Source organism: Melitaea cinxia, chromosome 3 (assembly GCF_905220565.1).
Source record: "Melitaea cinxia chromosome 3, ilMelCinx1.1, whole genome shotgun sequence".
Taxonomy (NCBI): Eukaryota; Metazoa; Arthropoda; class Insecta; order Lepidoptera; family Nymphalidae; genus Melitaea; species Melitaea cinxia.
This window is the reverse complement of record NC_059396.1, coordinates 8,241,862-8,258,633: the sequence shown is the minus strand read 5'-3', so window position 1 is coordinate 8,258,633 and position 16,772 is coordinate 8,241,862. Positions and strand designations below refer to the sequence as shown.

Genomic DNA, 16,772 nt, shown 5'->3' with positions numbered 1-16,772 from the left:
CAAATTAAAAACTTCATTAAGGACGCTATCACATTTGGAGCTCGCTTAAGTTTAGGTATCTAAATCGTAACACAAATAACTTTACGCGCACGCACACATTGATACCGCTGTCTGCTCGATTTTGTACCGACGTAACTAATTTGAAAGTATTAATTTTTAATTTTACTGGTATTGTTTAGTAAATTTAGTTGTCAGGTTAAAAGTTGAACTTGGTAACTATTTCTAAGTACCTACTATTCACGGAACCTCTTTCCTAATCTGTTTATGACAATGTCTTAAGGCGTCAGGGTATCTATTACTCGTTCGTCGTACTATACAATAAAATATAATAGATAATAATACGCTTTTTTTTATAATTTAAAATCACATACAATTTTAAGTTATAATATAGTTTTAACATTTCGTATTTTACGTAGACAATCTATACAAATAAATAAAATTGGATTGTCTGTTTGTTATATTAAAATAACCGCTTTTTACTAAATGCGGATGTATACACGGTCCATATACCAAAATATATTTTTTTCCAATTTTTGTCTGTCTGTCTCTGTTTTTCCAGCAACTCTGAAACGGGTGAAACGATTTTGATGGTACTTTCACTGGCAGATAGCTTATGCAATAAGAAGTAACTAAGGCTACTTTTGTTAAAGTAATTCATTTATTTTATAACTTTGCAAACGGAACAATGACTTTTTGTTAAATTCCACGCCAACGAAGTCGCGGGCACAGCTAGTATAAAATAAACAAGCTGACCAGACAGACGCTGTCGAGTCTTAACTATAAATATTGAATTCGAATTGGTAGAATTAAATAAAAAATATTAAAAAAAAGGGTTTTAACCAATCTTCTGTCAATTCTATATCAAACGTCATTAGGCTACATCAAAAAATTTTATATTCTCCAAAAAGCTAAGGTTATTAATCGACTTCAAAAAAGAAGGTGGTTACTCAATTCGACCATATATATATATATAACTTCGTCGTTTATGAACCGATTTTGTTAATTCTTTTTTTTTTTGTGGTTTTCAAACGGTGAAAGGAAACTAGAATTGGTGATGGAATCCCAGAGAAATCGAGGGGAACTCCCGAAAATCGTTGTGACGAGTAGTGCGTTTGTTAATTTTTTTCGTCTACATACGTTGTATTACTTGTCGATGTAATTGAAGTCGGTTTTTTTTTTTCGTTTCTAGCAAACACAATTATCTTAGAAATAATTTTATATAGTGATTAAGAGCATTCACTCTTCTTTCAAGATCACTATCATACTTTCCATTTCTTGTAAACTTGGAACCCAGATACACAAACTCATTCATCTGTTCAATTTGTTCATCTCCATTCACGATATTGCAGTCTGTCACTGCTTCATCTCTTTCAAACACCATCACTTTCGTCTTCTTTGCATTCATCTTCATTCCCTTTCTTACAAAAGCTCCACTCATAGCAGTTAGCAAAATTGTACCTAAACAAATATATATTGCATTATGTGTGATTGTTTACTAAATACCGTTATGCATTAATAAAAAATAATTAAGAATAAGAAATCTCTAGACATTCTATTTATTATTACCGCGAAAGCGATTAAAATAATAAATAAAGGTGTTTTAGCGACATTCCGGTCTGTATAATATACTTTGAGAAACAAATTTTAGGTTTTTAAAAATGGTCACTTTCGTGTTACATAACTTTTGGGGTATTCAGAAAAATATTACGGCACGTTATATAAGGTTTGGGGGGGGGGGTAAAAATTATATTTGTGTTACGTAATACTTGAATGGCCATACATTAATTATAACGAAAATGTATACCCGATATACACAGAACAACCGAATAGGCTTGATAAATACTTAAAATGTGAATTTATTACATTCTAAAGCAATACACTAATTGTAGCGCTTTCAATACTACTGCTACGATATCCCTGAATTTTATAACAAATTAAATAATATATTTACATTTATCAAACCTTTTTACAATATTATTACATTGATTTGAGACAGAGAGGGATGATGTGGAACGCGCAGATCGGCACGAGAAGAGAAGAGCTGCTGAAAGTTATAGAAAAGCGGTCGAAAGTTATAGGAACATTACGTAACATAAAAGTTGTCGTCTATCCGTAAAAAACTAGATGGAAGAAGAATGGGAAACTATTTTATATATTTCTTATAGCACCTAAAAAAATTGTCATTGAGTCTTAGGTAAACCATCTCACCTAATATTGTTATTAAGCAGGTAGATATAACAATTGCTCTAATTATAAAAAAGCTTTTTTTTCATAAATAAATAAACGCTACACACGCAACGACCCTCAGTAGGATTATCTCCTGTGTAGGGGTCCGCAAAACACACAATACACAAGCACAAACGCCCATATCACGGCAAACATCTGTATGGCCAATACAAATTAATGTTTGCCATGTGCGGGATGGAACTCCCAACCGCTAGCGCAACAGCCACAAACCAATGCTATATATGAACGTTGTGTATTCATTACATTACATAATTTATAGTAGGTATACTGTACACTACAAGTATTAGATAAAATAAATTAAGCTATGCCTAATTCAATTTGCCTCCTTAGGAGTTATATACTCGTAGACAATATATCCATTATTGATTATAGGAAACTTGTAAATAAGCAAAAAATGGCTGGCACTAAATAATATATTCTTATACATCAAGGGCTTCCGTTTGTCATAGTCTTAAGTAATGGAAAATATGGAGTGTAGAAGGGAGGAGCATAATCTTATAAGGGGAAAAATTTGAAAAATTGTCCAGTGCTATAAATACTATAAATAGTTCAAAAACCTTTTACAATCGCGTTCGTGTAGACATAGGGTATAGTATGAATGTAGCAATTATAGTTCAAAATTTGACCTAGATGGCGCTAATATCACCAAAAGTTTAATATGAAGTGAGCAATGACAGAGAACGTGAAGTATGCAGAGTTCGAAAAATATTTGGTACTAGCTGTGCCCACGACTTTGTCTGCGTGGAATTTAACAAACTTATTGTTCACTTCGCAGTTATAAATTAAAAGTATTCTAAGTTACTCCTTATTACACCAGCTATCATAATATTATATAATACGCCAACCCTGCTGTCACCAACCCGCCTGCCCAGCGTGTTGACTATGGGCAAAACACATGAGTTCGCGCCATTGTTGGCGCGAAGTTGTGGACGCCTATGTTCAGCATGGACTGTATTAGGCTGAAGTGAGTGAGTGACATCAGCTATCTGCCAGGGAAAGTTCCGTCAAAATCGGTCCAGCCGTTTCAGAGATTAGCCAGAACAATCAGACAGATAGACAAAAATTGTAAAAAAATGCTATTTTGGTGCATGTAGGTACCGTGTTAACATCCATAAGCATGTAATAAAAAATGGTTATTTTAATATTACAAACAGACATTCCAAATTTATATGAATATCGATGAAATAATATGTAAATTTGACGATTCCCAAAAATTTAGTACAGTTTTTTTTTTTTTTTTTATTAAATCATATAAGATATATCGAAAAAATATTTACCCAAAAAAATGTATGGTTTAATCAAACAAATTGATGTTGACATGACCTCATTATTGATACATGTCGAAAAGAGGGTAAAATCATACATTTTGTGGGACAAATATTTTTCCGAAAAATTAAGATTAATATCTCGAAAAATTAGCGTGACAGTTGGATAAGTGGTAAAAATGGACCCTGGATTATTTGAAGTAGTGTCTTCTTATCTTCTACGTAAAATATTTTAAAAAAAAGACACGCTTAGACCATTTTCACAAACAATACAGAATGATTCAAAAGTCGTGGATCAAACGAAACAGGGAGATAAAGAAGGTAATTTCCAACAAAAAATCTTTCTACAGCATGGCCATAACTTCATTCCACGAAAGGTTATGAATATCTTTGTTTTTTCAATGAAACTACCAAGTTTTTTTACAATATAATCAATAAAAAATTAAATTGATTAAAAATAATAAAACAAAAAAAGGTGTTATATTAAGACTCGATAATGTATCAATACTTCAAAAATTGTATTGCAGCTGTTGGTACCAAATTTAACGAGCAATGAATTTTTTTCCTTAAATTTTTAAGCGTTACAAATAATTACTTCTCACTTTAAGAGTGCCCTGTGAAAAAAAATGTTCTATAGAAAAGTGACCCTGTATTAAAAAAAAATTGCTAATTTAATGCTGATTCAAATGAGGTACAACACTTTACTGTTTGACCTTTAGTTTTGGTTTTATGGTCGTTTTGTCATATTAAGGTGCAAATTTATAAAATGGTAAATTTAACAGAAAATTTAGATTTTTGCTCATACATACTATGTAGTAATTTCAGAATCCACCATGAAATAAAAAGAACAATTTTGACTTGGTAATTGAGAACAGGTAGACTGGTGGTACGATTTAACAATGAAGAGCAAATACTGAGAGAGTTAAGATCGGACCTTGGTATTAGCCAACGCCAAATATCACGAAATCTCGGGATTCCACAATCGACGGTGCACCGCATCATTAAAAGAAATAAATATCACGCTTACCACGTGAAAAGACTGCAGGCTTTGCTGCCCGCTAACTATAAACCTAGAGTGAGATTTTGCAGAGAGATTCCTAGACGACACAGTCAGGATCTGTCTGTCTGTCTGATCAGGTTCTTCAACAAATTTTTATGGACTGATGAGTCAAATTTTAGAAGAATGGGAATTTTTTAACATCCACAATTTACACTTTTACTCCAGAGTGAACCCACATATCATCAGAAATGATCAATTCCAGCATTTGTTTGGTACAAACATGTGGGCTGGAATTATTGACCAGCAGCTTGTGGTACATGAGATGGCACCAAGGGTGAATGGTGGCTCTGTATTGAAATTTGAACCAAATACTCAACGTAGCTAAAATTCCTGAAGCTAGAGTGGCAGAAATGTGGCTGCAACAAGCGGCGCCCTGCCTCATTACGCTCGAGCAGTTCAAGGATATTTGAACGAGCGCTTCCCTAACCGGTGGATTGGTCGAAGCGGATCTATTGCATGGCCACCCCGGTCGCCCGACCTTAATCCCATAGACTTTTTTGTTTGGGGCTATTTCAAAGATATAGTGTATCAAGGAGAGAACAACACCGAACAAGAACTACGACAAAAGCTTGAGTTTGCTAGGTTACAAATAATTAATAACAGACATGCATTCCACCGATTACGTGCGAATTTCATTAGGCGGTGTAGGTTGTGCATTATGGTCAGAGGTAGGAACTTTAAACATTTAATGTAAAAATTTTAATTTGATTAAATTACCAAGTCAAAATTGTTCTTTTTATTTCATGGTGGATTCTGAAAATACTACATAGTATGTATGAGTAAAAATCTAAATTTCCCTTTAAATTTACACCTTAATATGACAAAACGACTATAAAACCAAAACTAAAGGTCAAACAGTAAAAGTTGTTGTACCTCATTTGAATCAGCATTAAATTAGCATTTTTTTTTTAATACAGGTCATTTTTCCATAGTACATTTTTTTTCACAGGGCCCTCTTAAAGTGAGAAGTAATTATTTGTAACGCTTAAAAATTTAAGGAAAAAAATTCATTGCTCGTTAAATTTGGTACCAAGAGCTGCAATACAATTTTTGAAGTATTGATACATTAAAATAAAATAAAATAAAAAATAAAAAAGCCTTTTATTTCTTGCTTTTTTCATATTACAATCTTAATACCAATGTGCATGCAAAATTATTCACAAATACAAAAAAACGTTTTTAAAAAAGTAAAAAAATAATAGTAAAAAAAGTAAACAATAAAAAATAAGAAAATATCCGTTAAGTACCTAAACACAAATTTATATGGTTAAATAAATAGTAAATTTAGAATAAAAATATTAGTATGTATTGTTTTAGTTTATTAGATTGATACATTATCGAGTCTTAATATAACACCTTTTGTTTTATTATTTTTAATCAATTTAATTTTTTATTGATTAAATTGTAAAAAAACTCAGTAGTTTCATTGAAAAAACAAAAATATTCATAACTTTTCGTGGAATGAAGTTATGGCCATGCTGTAGAAAGATTTTTTGTTGGAAATTACCTCCTTTGTCTCCCTGTTTCGTTTGATCCACGACTTTTGGATCATCTGTATATTATATAGGATAGAATATAGTTGCCATAACGACAAATTATAAAAATTAATTATTATCACTTGGCGCGAATGTGTGTATTTCTACAATCAGTTTCTGGAATACTTACTAATCTATGCGTTTTTTTCGTTTTGGTTCAGAGAGCACGATTAAAATTATACGAAGAGAGGCAGAAGAATACAGAAGGCAGGTATAAACTACTGTTTAAAGTGATAATAATGTTCATAAAATTTAGGCGTATAAAATTATAATAAATAAATTTATTTATATTGTAAAAAGTAAGTTACTCAATTAATATTAATCATTATTATTATTCATTGATTCTTCGATTTGCTTGAAGTCAGATAGTAATTTATGAAATAAAAAGAATTAATAACAATTACTAAATTTACTACGACTGACGCCGCGTTGGCGCAACGGTTACAGCCATGGATTGTACCTGTTGCGTCGGCGGTTGCGGGTTCGATCCCCGCACATCACAAACATTTGTATTGGCCATACAGGTGTTTGCCGTGGTCTGGGTGTTTGTGCAGTCCTTGTGGGTCTCCCCACCGTGCCTCGAAGAGCACGTTAAGCCATCGGTCCCGGTTGTTATCATATACACCTGATAGCGATCGTTACTCATAGTAGGGAATATATCCGCCAACCAGCATTGGAGCAGCGTGGTGGATTAAGCTCTGATCCTTCTCCTACATGGAGAAAGAGGCCTATTCCCAGTAGTGGGATATTACAGGCTGAAGCGAACTAAATTTACTAATAATCTCTAATGCGTTGTTTGTCAAACTTTTAGATTTTGCGATTCTCATTAAAGTAGCTCTAAATAGTACTGCCGTTAATTTACTATTTTTTTCCACCCACGTATTTACTTGTCGATATAAATTGAGTCGGTTTTTTTCGTTTGCGAGCAAGCATCACAACACATCACATGACATGACTGGGAGGACATAATATTATAATTTTTTCTTTTTTTAACCGACTTCCAAAAAAGGAGGAGGTTCTCAATTCGACTGTATTTTTTTTTTTTTTTTTTTTTTTTTTTTTTTTTTTTTTTTTTTTTTATGTTACATCAGAACTTTTGACCAGGTAGACCGATTTCGACAAATTTTGTTTTAATCGAAAGGTGGTGTGTGCCGATTGGTCCCATTTAAATTTATTTGAGATCTAACAACTACTTTTCGAATTATATCTAATAATGCGTTTTTACTTGACGCTTTTTTCGTCGACCTACGTTGTATTATACCACATAACTTTCTACTGGGTGTACCGATTTTGATAATTCTTTTTTTTGTTGGAAAGGGGATATCCCTAGTTTGGTACCATGATAAGAAAACCAGGATCTGATGATGGGATCCCAGAGAAATCGAGGGAAACTCTTGAAAATCCGCAATAACTTTTTACTGGGTGTATCGATTTTGATAATTTTTACTTTAATCGAAAGCTGATGTTTATCATGTGGTCACATATAAATTTTATCGAGATCTGATAACTACTTTTTGAGTAATCTTTGATAACGCGTATTTACTAGACATTATTTTCGTCACCTTACGTTGTATTATACCTCATAACTTTTTACTGGGTGCACTGATTTTGATCTTTTTTGTATAAATCAAAAGCTAATACTTGTCATGTCGTCCGTTTTAAATATGATTGAGATATAATGAGCAATTTTTGAGTAATCTTTGATGACACGTATTTACATGACGATGTTAAGACGACTGCGGTCATGTTCAATACTGTGCCACAACGCCATCTATCAAAATTTTGTGAAATTACGTCGTTCACTATCGATCAAATTACAATATTCCACTAGAGTAGAGAGTAGCAGTTTATTCGTTATAAATATATTTGAGCTTTTAATTTTTGAGTTATCGCTAATACTGGGTATTTACTTGGCTATTTTACGTCGACCAACGTTATATTAACCTCATTACTATTTTACTGGGTGGACCGATATCGATGATTCTTTTTTTACTCGATAGGTGGTGCTTGTCATGTGGTCCCATTTAAATATAATTGAGATTTGACTCGAACTTTTTGAGCTATATCTGATATGGCGTATTTACTTGACTGTTTTTGGAGTTTTCTCCTTAAGAATCGATTTTCATTTAAGGCCCCGGAATGAAAAAATTGAACAGTAAAATCTACTGAACGAATGACCTTATTAGAGATGGCTTTCAGACGTTTTCTAATAACGCAATTAGGTTCCGATAGATGGCGTTATAGATCCATTTATTTACAATTTGATATAGTAATAATATATTTCTTAGACTAGTAAGCCTTTTTGTGCCTATTTAGACAGTTGATCTGAAGGGGTAAACTCCAGTAGTGCATCGGAGCTGTGTGAAAACATGAACAGTACATATTTTTAATAAAAAAGACATAAACCGTAATTCAATATAAATCCGCTTCAACTAAAAAACCCGCCGTAATAAGCGATGTCAGCGCTTCGCGCGAATCGACGACGGGCCTTTTATGAAATTTCTGCCTACAATCGCTAACAAAATGTTAGAAATAACAGTAGAACATTATATAATTGCACAATTTTATAATGTCGCGTTATATGGAATACGAACAAAGTATTACTATTTTTTCGTCGATCTACGTTGTATTACTCTTCGATGTAATTGAAGTCGGTTTTTTTTTCGTTTGCGAGCAAACACAATTATTCGAAAACTGGTGCTTTTCATGGTGTTCCACTTAAATTTAATCAAGATCTGACAAGTGATTTTTAAGTTATCTATAATAATGCTTAATTAAATAACTGTTTAATCGACTACCTAAGGCGTATTACTTGACGACGAAGTAGGTTTTGTTTTCGTTTGCGAGCTGTAACAAAAAAATTGATGAAGGAAATATAATCTGTTTAAATATAAACATCATCGCATCGGATTTAAGGTTTAGAGTAAAAAATACACAATAGTAGATTGTAGAATTAATATATATTTTTAAATAACATAAATATGTATAAAAAATATAATATTAATGACTTAATATCGTAATATAATTAAATATGGACGGAATGTATTTTTTTTTTTTCAATTGACACTACTTACCACGTGAGGTGTAAATATGTAAACAACAATTTATAGTTAAACACACTGTTATTACTATACTCATATTAAAATACATATTTTTAATTTTACACATCCAAGATATGCTGAAAAAAAAATGAGCTTTGGCAAAAATTTACATCTTTATTTGATCTAAAAATTAAATGAATATTAAGCTGATTTTACATTATTAAGCTATATGTATATACAGATTGTGCTCAAGACGACTAGTAATGTAATTGATTAGTTGAATAGTTCGTAATCGATTTGTCTTTTCTAAAACTTATCAGAAAGATAAAGAGCAATAAAAGTTTGAGATAGAAGTCTTAATCGTGGCATTTTACTTACTGTTAGAAATCAATTTCGATTCGATTATAAATTATTTGTTGTATTCATTCATAATTTCTAAGATATCTTTAATAAACATTGTTTTATTTTTATCTTTTACTGCTTTAGTTAATATCTATAAAGGCTATGTTGTATTGATAGAAAATACCACAATTTTTACGATTGTTATAACTACATTGGGAATAAAATTATAAAAACTGTAACTTAAAATAAGTAAACATCTTTGTATAAATTAATAATAGAAAATTTTATTAAATTAAATTATTGATTATATTTTTCATAATAAAAATAAACCTTTTTAAATACTGATGGTGTATAATTTCCTATAATATTATAAATAACATTTGATATTAACTGTTGAGCTGCTGCTGTAATTTTTATGTAAAAAATTCATACAACGTAAAACGTTATGAGTAATATACTTAAAATACATCATAATATATAACACTAAATGGGTATATAAGGTACACATTAATGGGTATATATGGTTTCATTATTTCATACATACCTACTTATTTATTGTAATTTTTATGTTTTATTGCGCATAACATACATTGTGCTTAAATTACAGTAAATAGGTTATAAATTCTTTAGAAGCACAGCTACAGACCGATTAAATTCTTATTTGGCCAGTAAAATAATCTATACTGTAGAAATTAAAAATTACCCGAAAACAAGCATATCTCTGGGTGTTGGCACACATAATTGTCTGTTACAATTTTTAAAAAAGTTTGCAATTATAATCAATATGATTTTAAAGTGAATCCCTTACCGCCCTTATATAGTTTTTTGAGCTTATTGACTATTTTTTATTGTGCGGTGATTTCTTTGCTTATAACTACTTATAATAATTTTATTTGAAATAGATTATTATGGCATTAAATTATTGTTTATTTTAATAAAAAGATGTAAAAAACCGAATCATCACTTTGTGTTTACTTTTTGGTTACCTACAATCTTATATGTGAGCAAGTAAAATATAGGTGCAAAAATTAAGTACTTTGCAAATACAAATACTCTTAACGTAAAATAATTTAGTCAAAAATATACAGTAATGGATTAAAATATTTTAAAGATAATTCAAAATCCATGAACATTAAGTAGGTAGTCGGTCAATACTGACACATGGCAACGAATCAACACACTAACTTTTTTTCTTTAAGTAACTAGCTATTTTAAAATTTTTTGAATATAATATTGTTAAGAAACACTTAACGGTTTCGTGATAATATCATTTTAGTTAAGGTTAAGTATAATTCAAATTATTATTTATATCAATTATTCAATTTAAAAATGGTCCCTAAATAGAATTAATATGAATAATGAGGTTATTGAATAGATATATCTATGAAATATATTTTTTTACAAATATTTTGAATAATGTTAATGGAATGTTAATGTACATTTTTATCACTAATCAAAAAACCTTTGGAAAAAAAAGAATAAGTAACTAAATATAATTTGATATGCCTACAGTAAATTCTTATTGGACGGATATATTACTAAAGTAATACTAATATAATTCATTTCAGTATACTTGAATACTTTGTGTATGTAAAGTAAAATACTTAGCTAGTCCTGCGGGTGGCTTCGTTTGTAAATGTTGTTCAATATACTGACAAGGACAAACATACTTATCGCTGTGACGACCCGGTACAGCGCTGCTGAGATTCAACCTGTTTTTAACCGCATAAGAACCCCATCGACTTGCGTACCTTAAATATAGAAGCGCACCTCTCTCCTACAGAGAGATGTTATGAATTATAGTTTGGTATTTCGACTTTACTTATATATTTTTAAATATAATGACTTGCCAAACGAAAACGGTTTGGTTAGTCGAGACCGCGCCGTCTGAGCCAGTTGTTGCACGGTGGACAACAGGCACGAGTATCTTTGGGTTCTTTGTTCCGCAATATCTCCTCTACATATTGACAAGGGCAGAGTGCGTTAACTAAGTGCCTTGGCGCCGCGGGATTGCCGCCTTCCTCGTCTAGAGTCCAATCGAGCCGTCGCCTTAAGAAGTCTTTGCCCCACCGCTGGAGATATCGGAGGTAAACTTGCTCTGCCATATCCTGCACATTTATTTGGCTCGCTTACCCATCACATACTTAAAGCACCTCTATGATAAAATACCAAATACTAACAATTAATATTAGTCACTACCAATTTTAAAATAAACTGATAAAACAGCATCTTTTGTTAATGTAATATTTAAATAGCAAGTAACTATAGTAATGGCAGCCTTTTTATTAAAAAATAATGTTAATTTCAAGTGTTAGTTTTGAAACTCTATACAAATGTGGTAAATAAATACTTGCTTATTTATAAAATGAATTTTAATTTAAAATTATTAATAAAGTTAATAAATTGTTAGTAATAATAGATATAAATATAGTAGATAAAAATAAAAAAATTGGTCCTGAAATAAATAATAGAATAGTCAACCAATAACAGTTAATTATAAAATTTAAATAACTTGATAATTACAAAAATGTGCATTTAGGAAGACATTTAACCATAAAGCAAAAATAATAATTATCTTATTGCAGCACAGAAAAGAAATTCAAACAAAATAATGGTCTAGTGGATACTAAGTAGTAACATGCTTTATTAGGATTCCCATAATGTGCCAAGGTAAATTTTGTACCTCTACTTAGACTCCCTAATCTGTTATAGAAATTGTGCCACCTAGCCACTTAAAAATTTTACAGAATATGTATTACTATAGTAGAGACAACCTAAAAAAGCTCAATTTCAATTTTCAAATACAAATGATCAGTTAATTTAGTAAAATGTGATCATTTGTTTTGGATTCAGACTCATAATCAGTTTTCATTTCAATCAACTTTTCTTCACTTTTGAAAGTGCTAGAAAATCGGATATAATGTAAAATGTGATAAGTGAGCTACTTAGTACTTCAATAAATAAATATTTAATGTTTTGTCTTTTTGTGTAAAAAGTTTTTGCTATGTTGGTCATTAGTTGTCAGAATACATAAAATAAATTGTTGTTTTAATATTTAACCATATAGTAACATTTTATGTGCATAATATGTAACTTCTATGCTTTGCTTATCCATCCAAGCCATTAGAAAATAAAAAAAGAAACTATGAGCATCATAATATTAGGGATATGGCATTAAACGAACTTATAAAGTTGAAACATAAATCTCATTTTTACACACAAATCTTTTACACAGCCATTGTCTATTTATTTATTTTGTGTAAGCCAAGATATGTTTACCTGTGAACACTGTGCACTAACTGGTCTTATTTTTAGCCAATGTTTGTGTTTATTTAAAATATTATACTTCATTTTAATTGATATTTAAACACTGGCTAAAGTCAGCAAAATATGAAGTATTTGAAACAAAGGTAATATTGTAATATTTGAGTGCAACATAAGTTATTCAATTTTTTTTTGAAAGTTTTCAAATAATAATTTTATATCATACAAGCAAAGGGGATAATATTATATCGAAATAAAAAATTAAAATAGACCAACTCTCTGTATACTTTTGAGTGACTTTTTTTGTTATGCCAAACAAATAGATGTTGGAATATACACACAGGTCAGGGCATGATAAAATCAATCCCATAAAAAAAATATTAAAATACATTATTACAAATTTTGTAGCAACTTCATATTTTCCAACATGATAGAGATTAATGGTCCATTAATCCCAATAATAATAATACAGATTAATGGTCCATCAATCCCAATAATAATAATAGAGATTAATGGTCTAAATATTTTATACCTTACCTGTTTTCGTGATAATCTTGTTGATTGGCTGCCTTGAATTACAATATCATTAGCGGACACATCTAATCTTTGTTCCCAACCTTTCATGATTGTTTTGCCTTCTTCGCTTTCAATAAACTGTTGTATATGTGCTATACATGGCCCTGAATCAAAGTAAATATAGCACAGGTTCACTTTGTGACATGATATTCTTCCTCTGTCATCTAGTGCCAGTAACAGTTTGTGTTTATTCAACAATTTATTAACACTTGCTAAACACTGTTCTAAGCCTTTTGAGAGCTTTAACTTTATCCACATACAGAGAAAAATGGCCAGCGCATTAAGAATAAGCCACATAACTCCAAGTGAAAATAAAGTCAGGCCCGTCAAGCCCGAAAAAAGTAAAGTTAAGAGTACTAAAAATGCAATAGTAACCCAACAAACTAAAACTCTTTTGTAGCAGATATTGTAAATTGTAAATCGGGCATCATTCACGAGAAGCTCCATAGCATGAACATATTCCTCAACAGTCAACTGAAATTAAGAAATAAGACAATTGTATTTCATATTGAATAGGGACTCACTTTATTTTAACATATAACATTTACAAAATTCTGACTAATTATATTAAAACTAGCAATATCCGTGCGAATAATTCGCACTAAATAAGAAAAAAAATTACCGACCGTCAATTTTGCTTACGTTATTCCATAATTAAAGCCGCCGTATATATAATTTTAATAATTAATTAACTTACAAAAACGAAAGCAATCATAAATTTATGAGTTGTGGGTGCCGGTAGAACAAGCAATTATCTATAAAATGATATATAATTTATGTGGAGTAATTTTGAGGTTTTTTTTCTAAAAAGGTAGGGAAACATCTTATCCTTTGCATATTAATATGTATGAGTACAAGTGATAAAAACAGTGCCAGGCTTTTAGCTGTGTCAAATAAAGCGTCAGGTCACTGGTTACACGCAATGCCGTCAAAAAATCTTGGGACACTTTTAGACAATGAAAGTTTTAGAATTGCTCTCGGTCACCGGTTGGGAGCTACACTGTGCTTTGAATACAGATGTCTGTGCGGAAAAGAGGCTGATTCTTTCGGACTACACGGCCTTTCTTGTAACAAGAGTTCAGGTAGGTTTTTCTGCCACAGTTCCCTAAACGATACCATAAAAAGAGCCACCATCGACGTTCCAATGATGGCAAGTGACCTGATGGATTGACGTTGGTTCCCTAGGAAAGGAGACGGGCGCTATTGTGGGGCGCAACTTGCGTTGACACACTTGCTCCGTCTCATGTCAGGGAAACGGCCTTAAAAGCGGGAGCTGCAGCGGGAAATGCTGAAATGACTAAACGGCACATATATTCGTCACTAATTCCAAATGACATCTTTGTGCCGTTTGCAGTCAAAACACTTGGACCTTGGAGTAGCAGTGCTAAAAATTTTTTAAATGAGATAACTTCTCGCCTTATTGCCTGCCAAGAGGGCTGGTGCATTTTTTACCCAGAGAATCGGCATAGCGATTCAACGGGGAAATGCTGCCGGCATTCTTGGCACAATTCCACACGGACATGATTTATACCAAAACTATCTGTAAATATTTAGTTCTTAAGTTGTGAATTGTAAATATGTATAATGTTTAATAAACTATTGTATATATATGATGATACCTTTGTTACTAGGAATTTTAATGTTAATGATTGAACATATTTGTTAATCTTTTTCAAAATTGTAATCTTATATATAAAATTCTCTTGTCACAATATTACAATACTCCTCCGAAACAGCTGGGCTGATTTTGTGTGCATATTGGGTAGGTCTGAGAATCGGCCAACATCTATTACCCCTAAGTTATAAGAGGGGGGGGATTAGGAGGGAGGGGTTAATGTCATATATGGCAAAACAAAGTTTGCGGGGTCAGCTAGTATTGATATAAAAGATCTAATAAGTATTAATAGTTGGTAAATTTTTAACTTATTCTACATGATAAGAAAATCTTTGGGACTTTTGTACTTACAGTTAAGCCCTGAGCCATTAGCTCTTCAGGGACTAGTTCTGGTCGAAACCTTGCTGCAGTAATCCAGGGCCATTTAGTATTTGTCGGTAACAAGGTCACAATAACGTCACCATTAGCTGCGGATTATAATTGACATTATATATCAAACTTTGTACAATAACAATTTAATTATTAAATGACCAGAAAATTTTACATAAATAAGATAGAACTTACAAAAACCATGACGAGCGTTGATATATTCTACATTTCTCATAATAGCACTCTGCGTAAGGGGTTCAATATTGTTTTCGCTGCGATCTAAATTTATGTGAACTGTTTCGGTTTTAAGTACAGCAGGTATTTCTGAAGTTGAAGCTCCTGATTTAGTAACTGATTGAACAGATTCATCAGAGACTTTCGATTTTGCGTTTAAATCACTTTCTTGAGGAGATTCATCATCAAATTTAACCCAATTTTTTCTTTCTCCATCTTTGTTTAAATTACCATTTGTTTCAATTGTTTCAGGCGCCTTTTCTTCAGTATTACTCATTATTTACTTAAATCAAAGTAAAATAGTAATCACGTTTGAAATAATATCACAACAAAAAAGTGACGAATCGCAGGTGTCTATCAAATTTCAACTTATTTTGGAATTCAATTAATGAATTCCATTCTATTATTGAATTTCAATAAGACAGATCACACTCTAGAGTCTAGACGTCAGTCACGAGTCAACAGGTTATATTATACGTTATATGGAAATGGAATATTATGCAATAACAGTAAAATATTTACGTGAGTACAAAAAACCATATTACATTGTTATTCTACTAGCGTTTATCTAAAAAAAAACTACTAGTCTAAGATCCGAACTAGACATTATGTATTCACTCATCTGCTTAATGGATGAAAATATTTTTTTTTATATACCTAATTACTAGTTGTGCCCGCGACTTCGTCCGTGTGGAATTTAACAAAAAAAGTTATTGTTCAGTTCGCAGAGTTACAAAATAAATAAATTTATAAAATAAAAGTAGCCTAAGTTACTCCTTTTTACATCATGCCAGTGAAAGTCCCGTCAAAATCGGTTCAGTCGTGTCAGAGATTAGCCGGAACAAACAGACAGACAGACGGACAGATAGACAGACAAATATTATAAAAAAATGTTATTTTGGTATATGTACCGTGTATACATCGATATGCATTTAGTAAATAGGGGTTATTTTAATATTAAAAAGATACTCAAATTTTATTTAATTGTATAGATATTGTCAGAAGCTTTCCCACGACCCGGCCTCTCTAGTCAGTGACGTCGTGCGATGGAGCGCGGAGGGCGGAATAACGCCGCGTGGGCCGCGATGCATCATGCGGTTGCATCGCTCTCTTTGCTTTGAGCTCTAGGCTGCGAGTGACGTACAGTAGTGCTAATAGGACGCGTATTTGAAATTGAGTTGATAAACATTTAGTTGATTTAAATAAATCAATCTTGTAAAATTA

At 31.6% G+C, this 16,772-nt stretch overlaps 1 protein-coding gene and 1 long non-coding RNA gene across 3 annotated transcripts; one reads left to right on the top strand and one right to left on the bottom strand.

Annotated features, from left to right (window-relative positions):
- Positions 1 to 8,799: 8,799 nt before the first annotated feature.
- LOC123669386 lies at positions 8,800 to 15,897 on the bottom strand. 2 transcript variants are annotated; one of them, XM_045602994.1, is made up of 4 exons: positions 15,510 to 15,897; positions 15,297 to 15,412; positions 13,292 to 13,804; positions 11,359 to 11,598 (listed from the first exon to the last, which is right to left on the bottom strand). In XM_045602994.1, the coding sequence occupies exons 1-4, from the start codon at positions 15,823 to 15,825 to the stop codon at positions 11,359 to 11,361; spliced, it is 1,185 nt and encodes a 394-aa protein (XP_045458950.1). In that variant the 5' UTR covers positions 15,826 to 15,897. The 2 variants fall into 2 exon arrangements, 1 of the variants encoding a protein (XP_045458950.1); XR_006745746.1 differs by lacking the exons at positions 11,359 to 11,598; positions 15,297 to 15,412; positions 15,510 to 15,897 and adding an exon at positions 8,800 to 8,954 and having other exon boundaries at positions 13,292 to 13,380.
- LOC123669388 lies at positions 15,545 to 16,772 on the top strand. Its single transcript, XR_006745747.1, has 3 exons — positions 15,545 to 15,632; positions 15,801 to 16,070; positions 16,541 to 16,772. It is a non-coding gene; the product is annotated as an uncharacterized LOC123669388 (long non-coding RNA).

What these genes read in the sequence shown, in the direction of transcription:
- LOC123669386 (XM_045602994.1), bottom strand. Translation starts at nt 15,825, where the DNA reads ATGAGTAATACTGAAGAAAAGGCGCCTGAAACAATTGAAACAAATGGT. An exon ending in CAACGCTCGTCATGGTTTTT is followed by an intron (nt 15,413 to 15,509) that starts GTAAGTTCTATC and finishes TATAATCCGCAG; the next exon opens with CTAATGGTGACGTTATTGTG. An exon ending in TAATGGCTCAGGGCTTAACT is followed by an intron (nt 13,805 to 15,296) that starts GTAAGTACAAAA and finishes TCTTAATTTCAG; the next exon opens with TTGACTGTTGAGGAATATGT.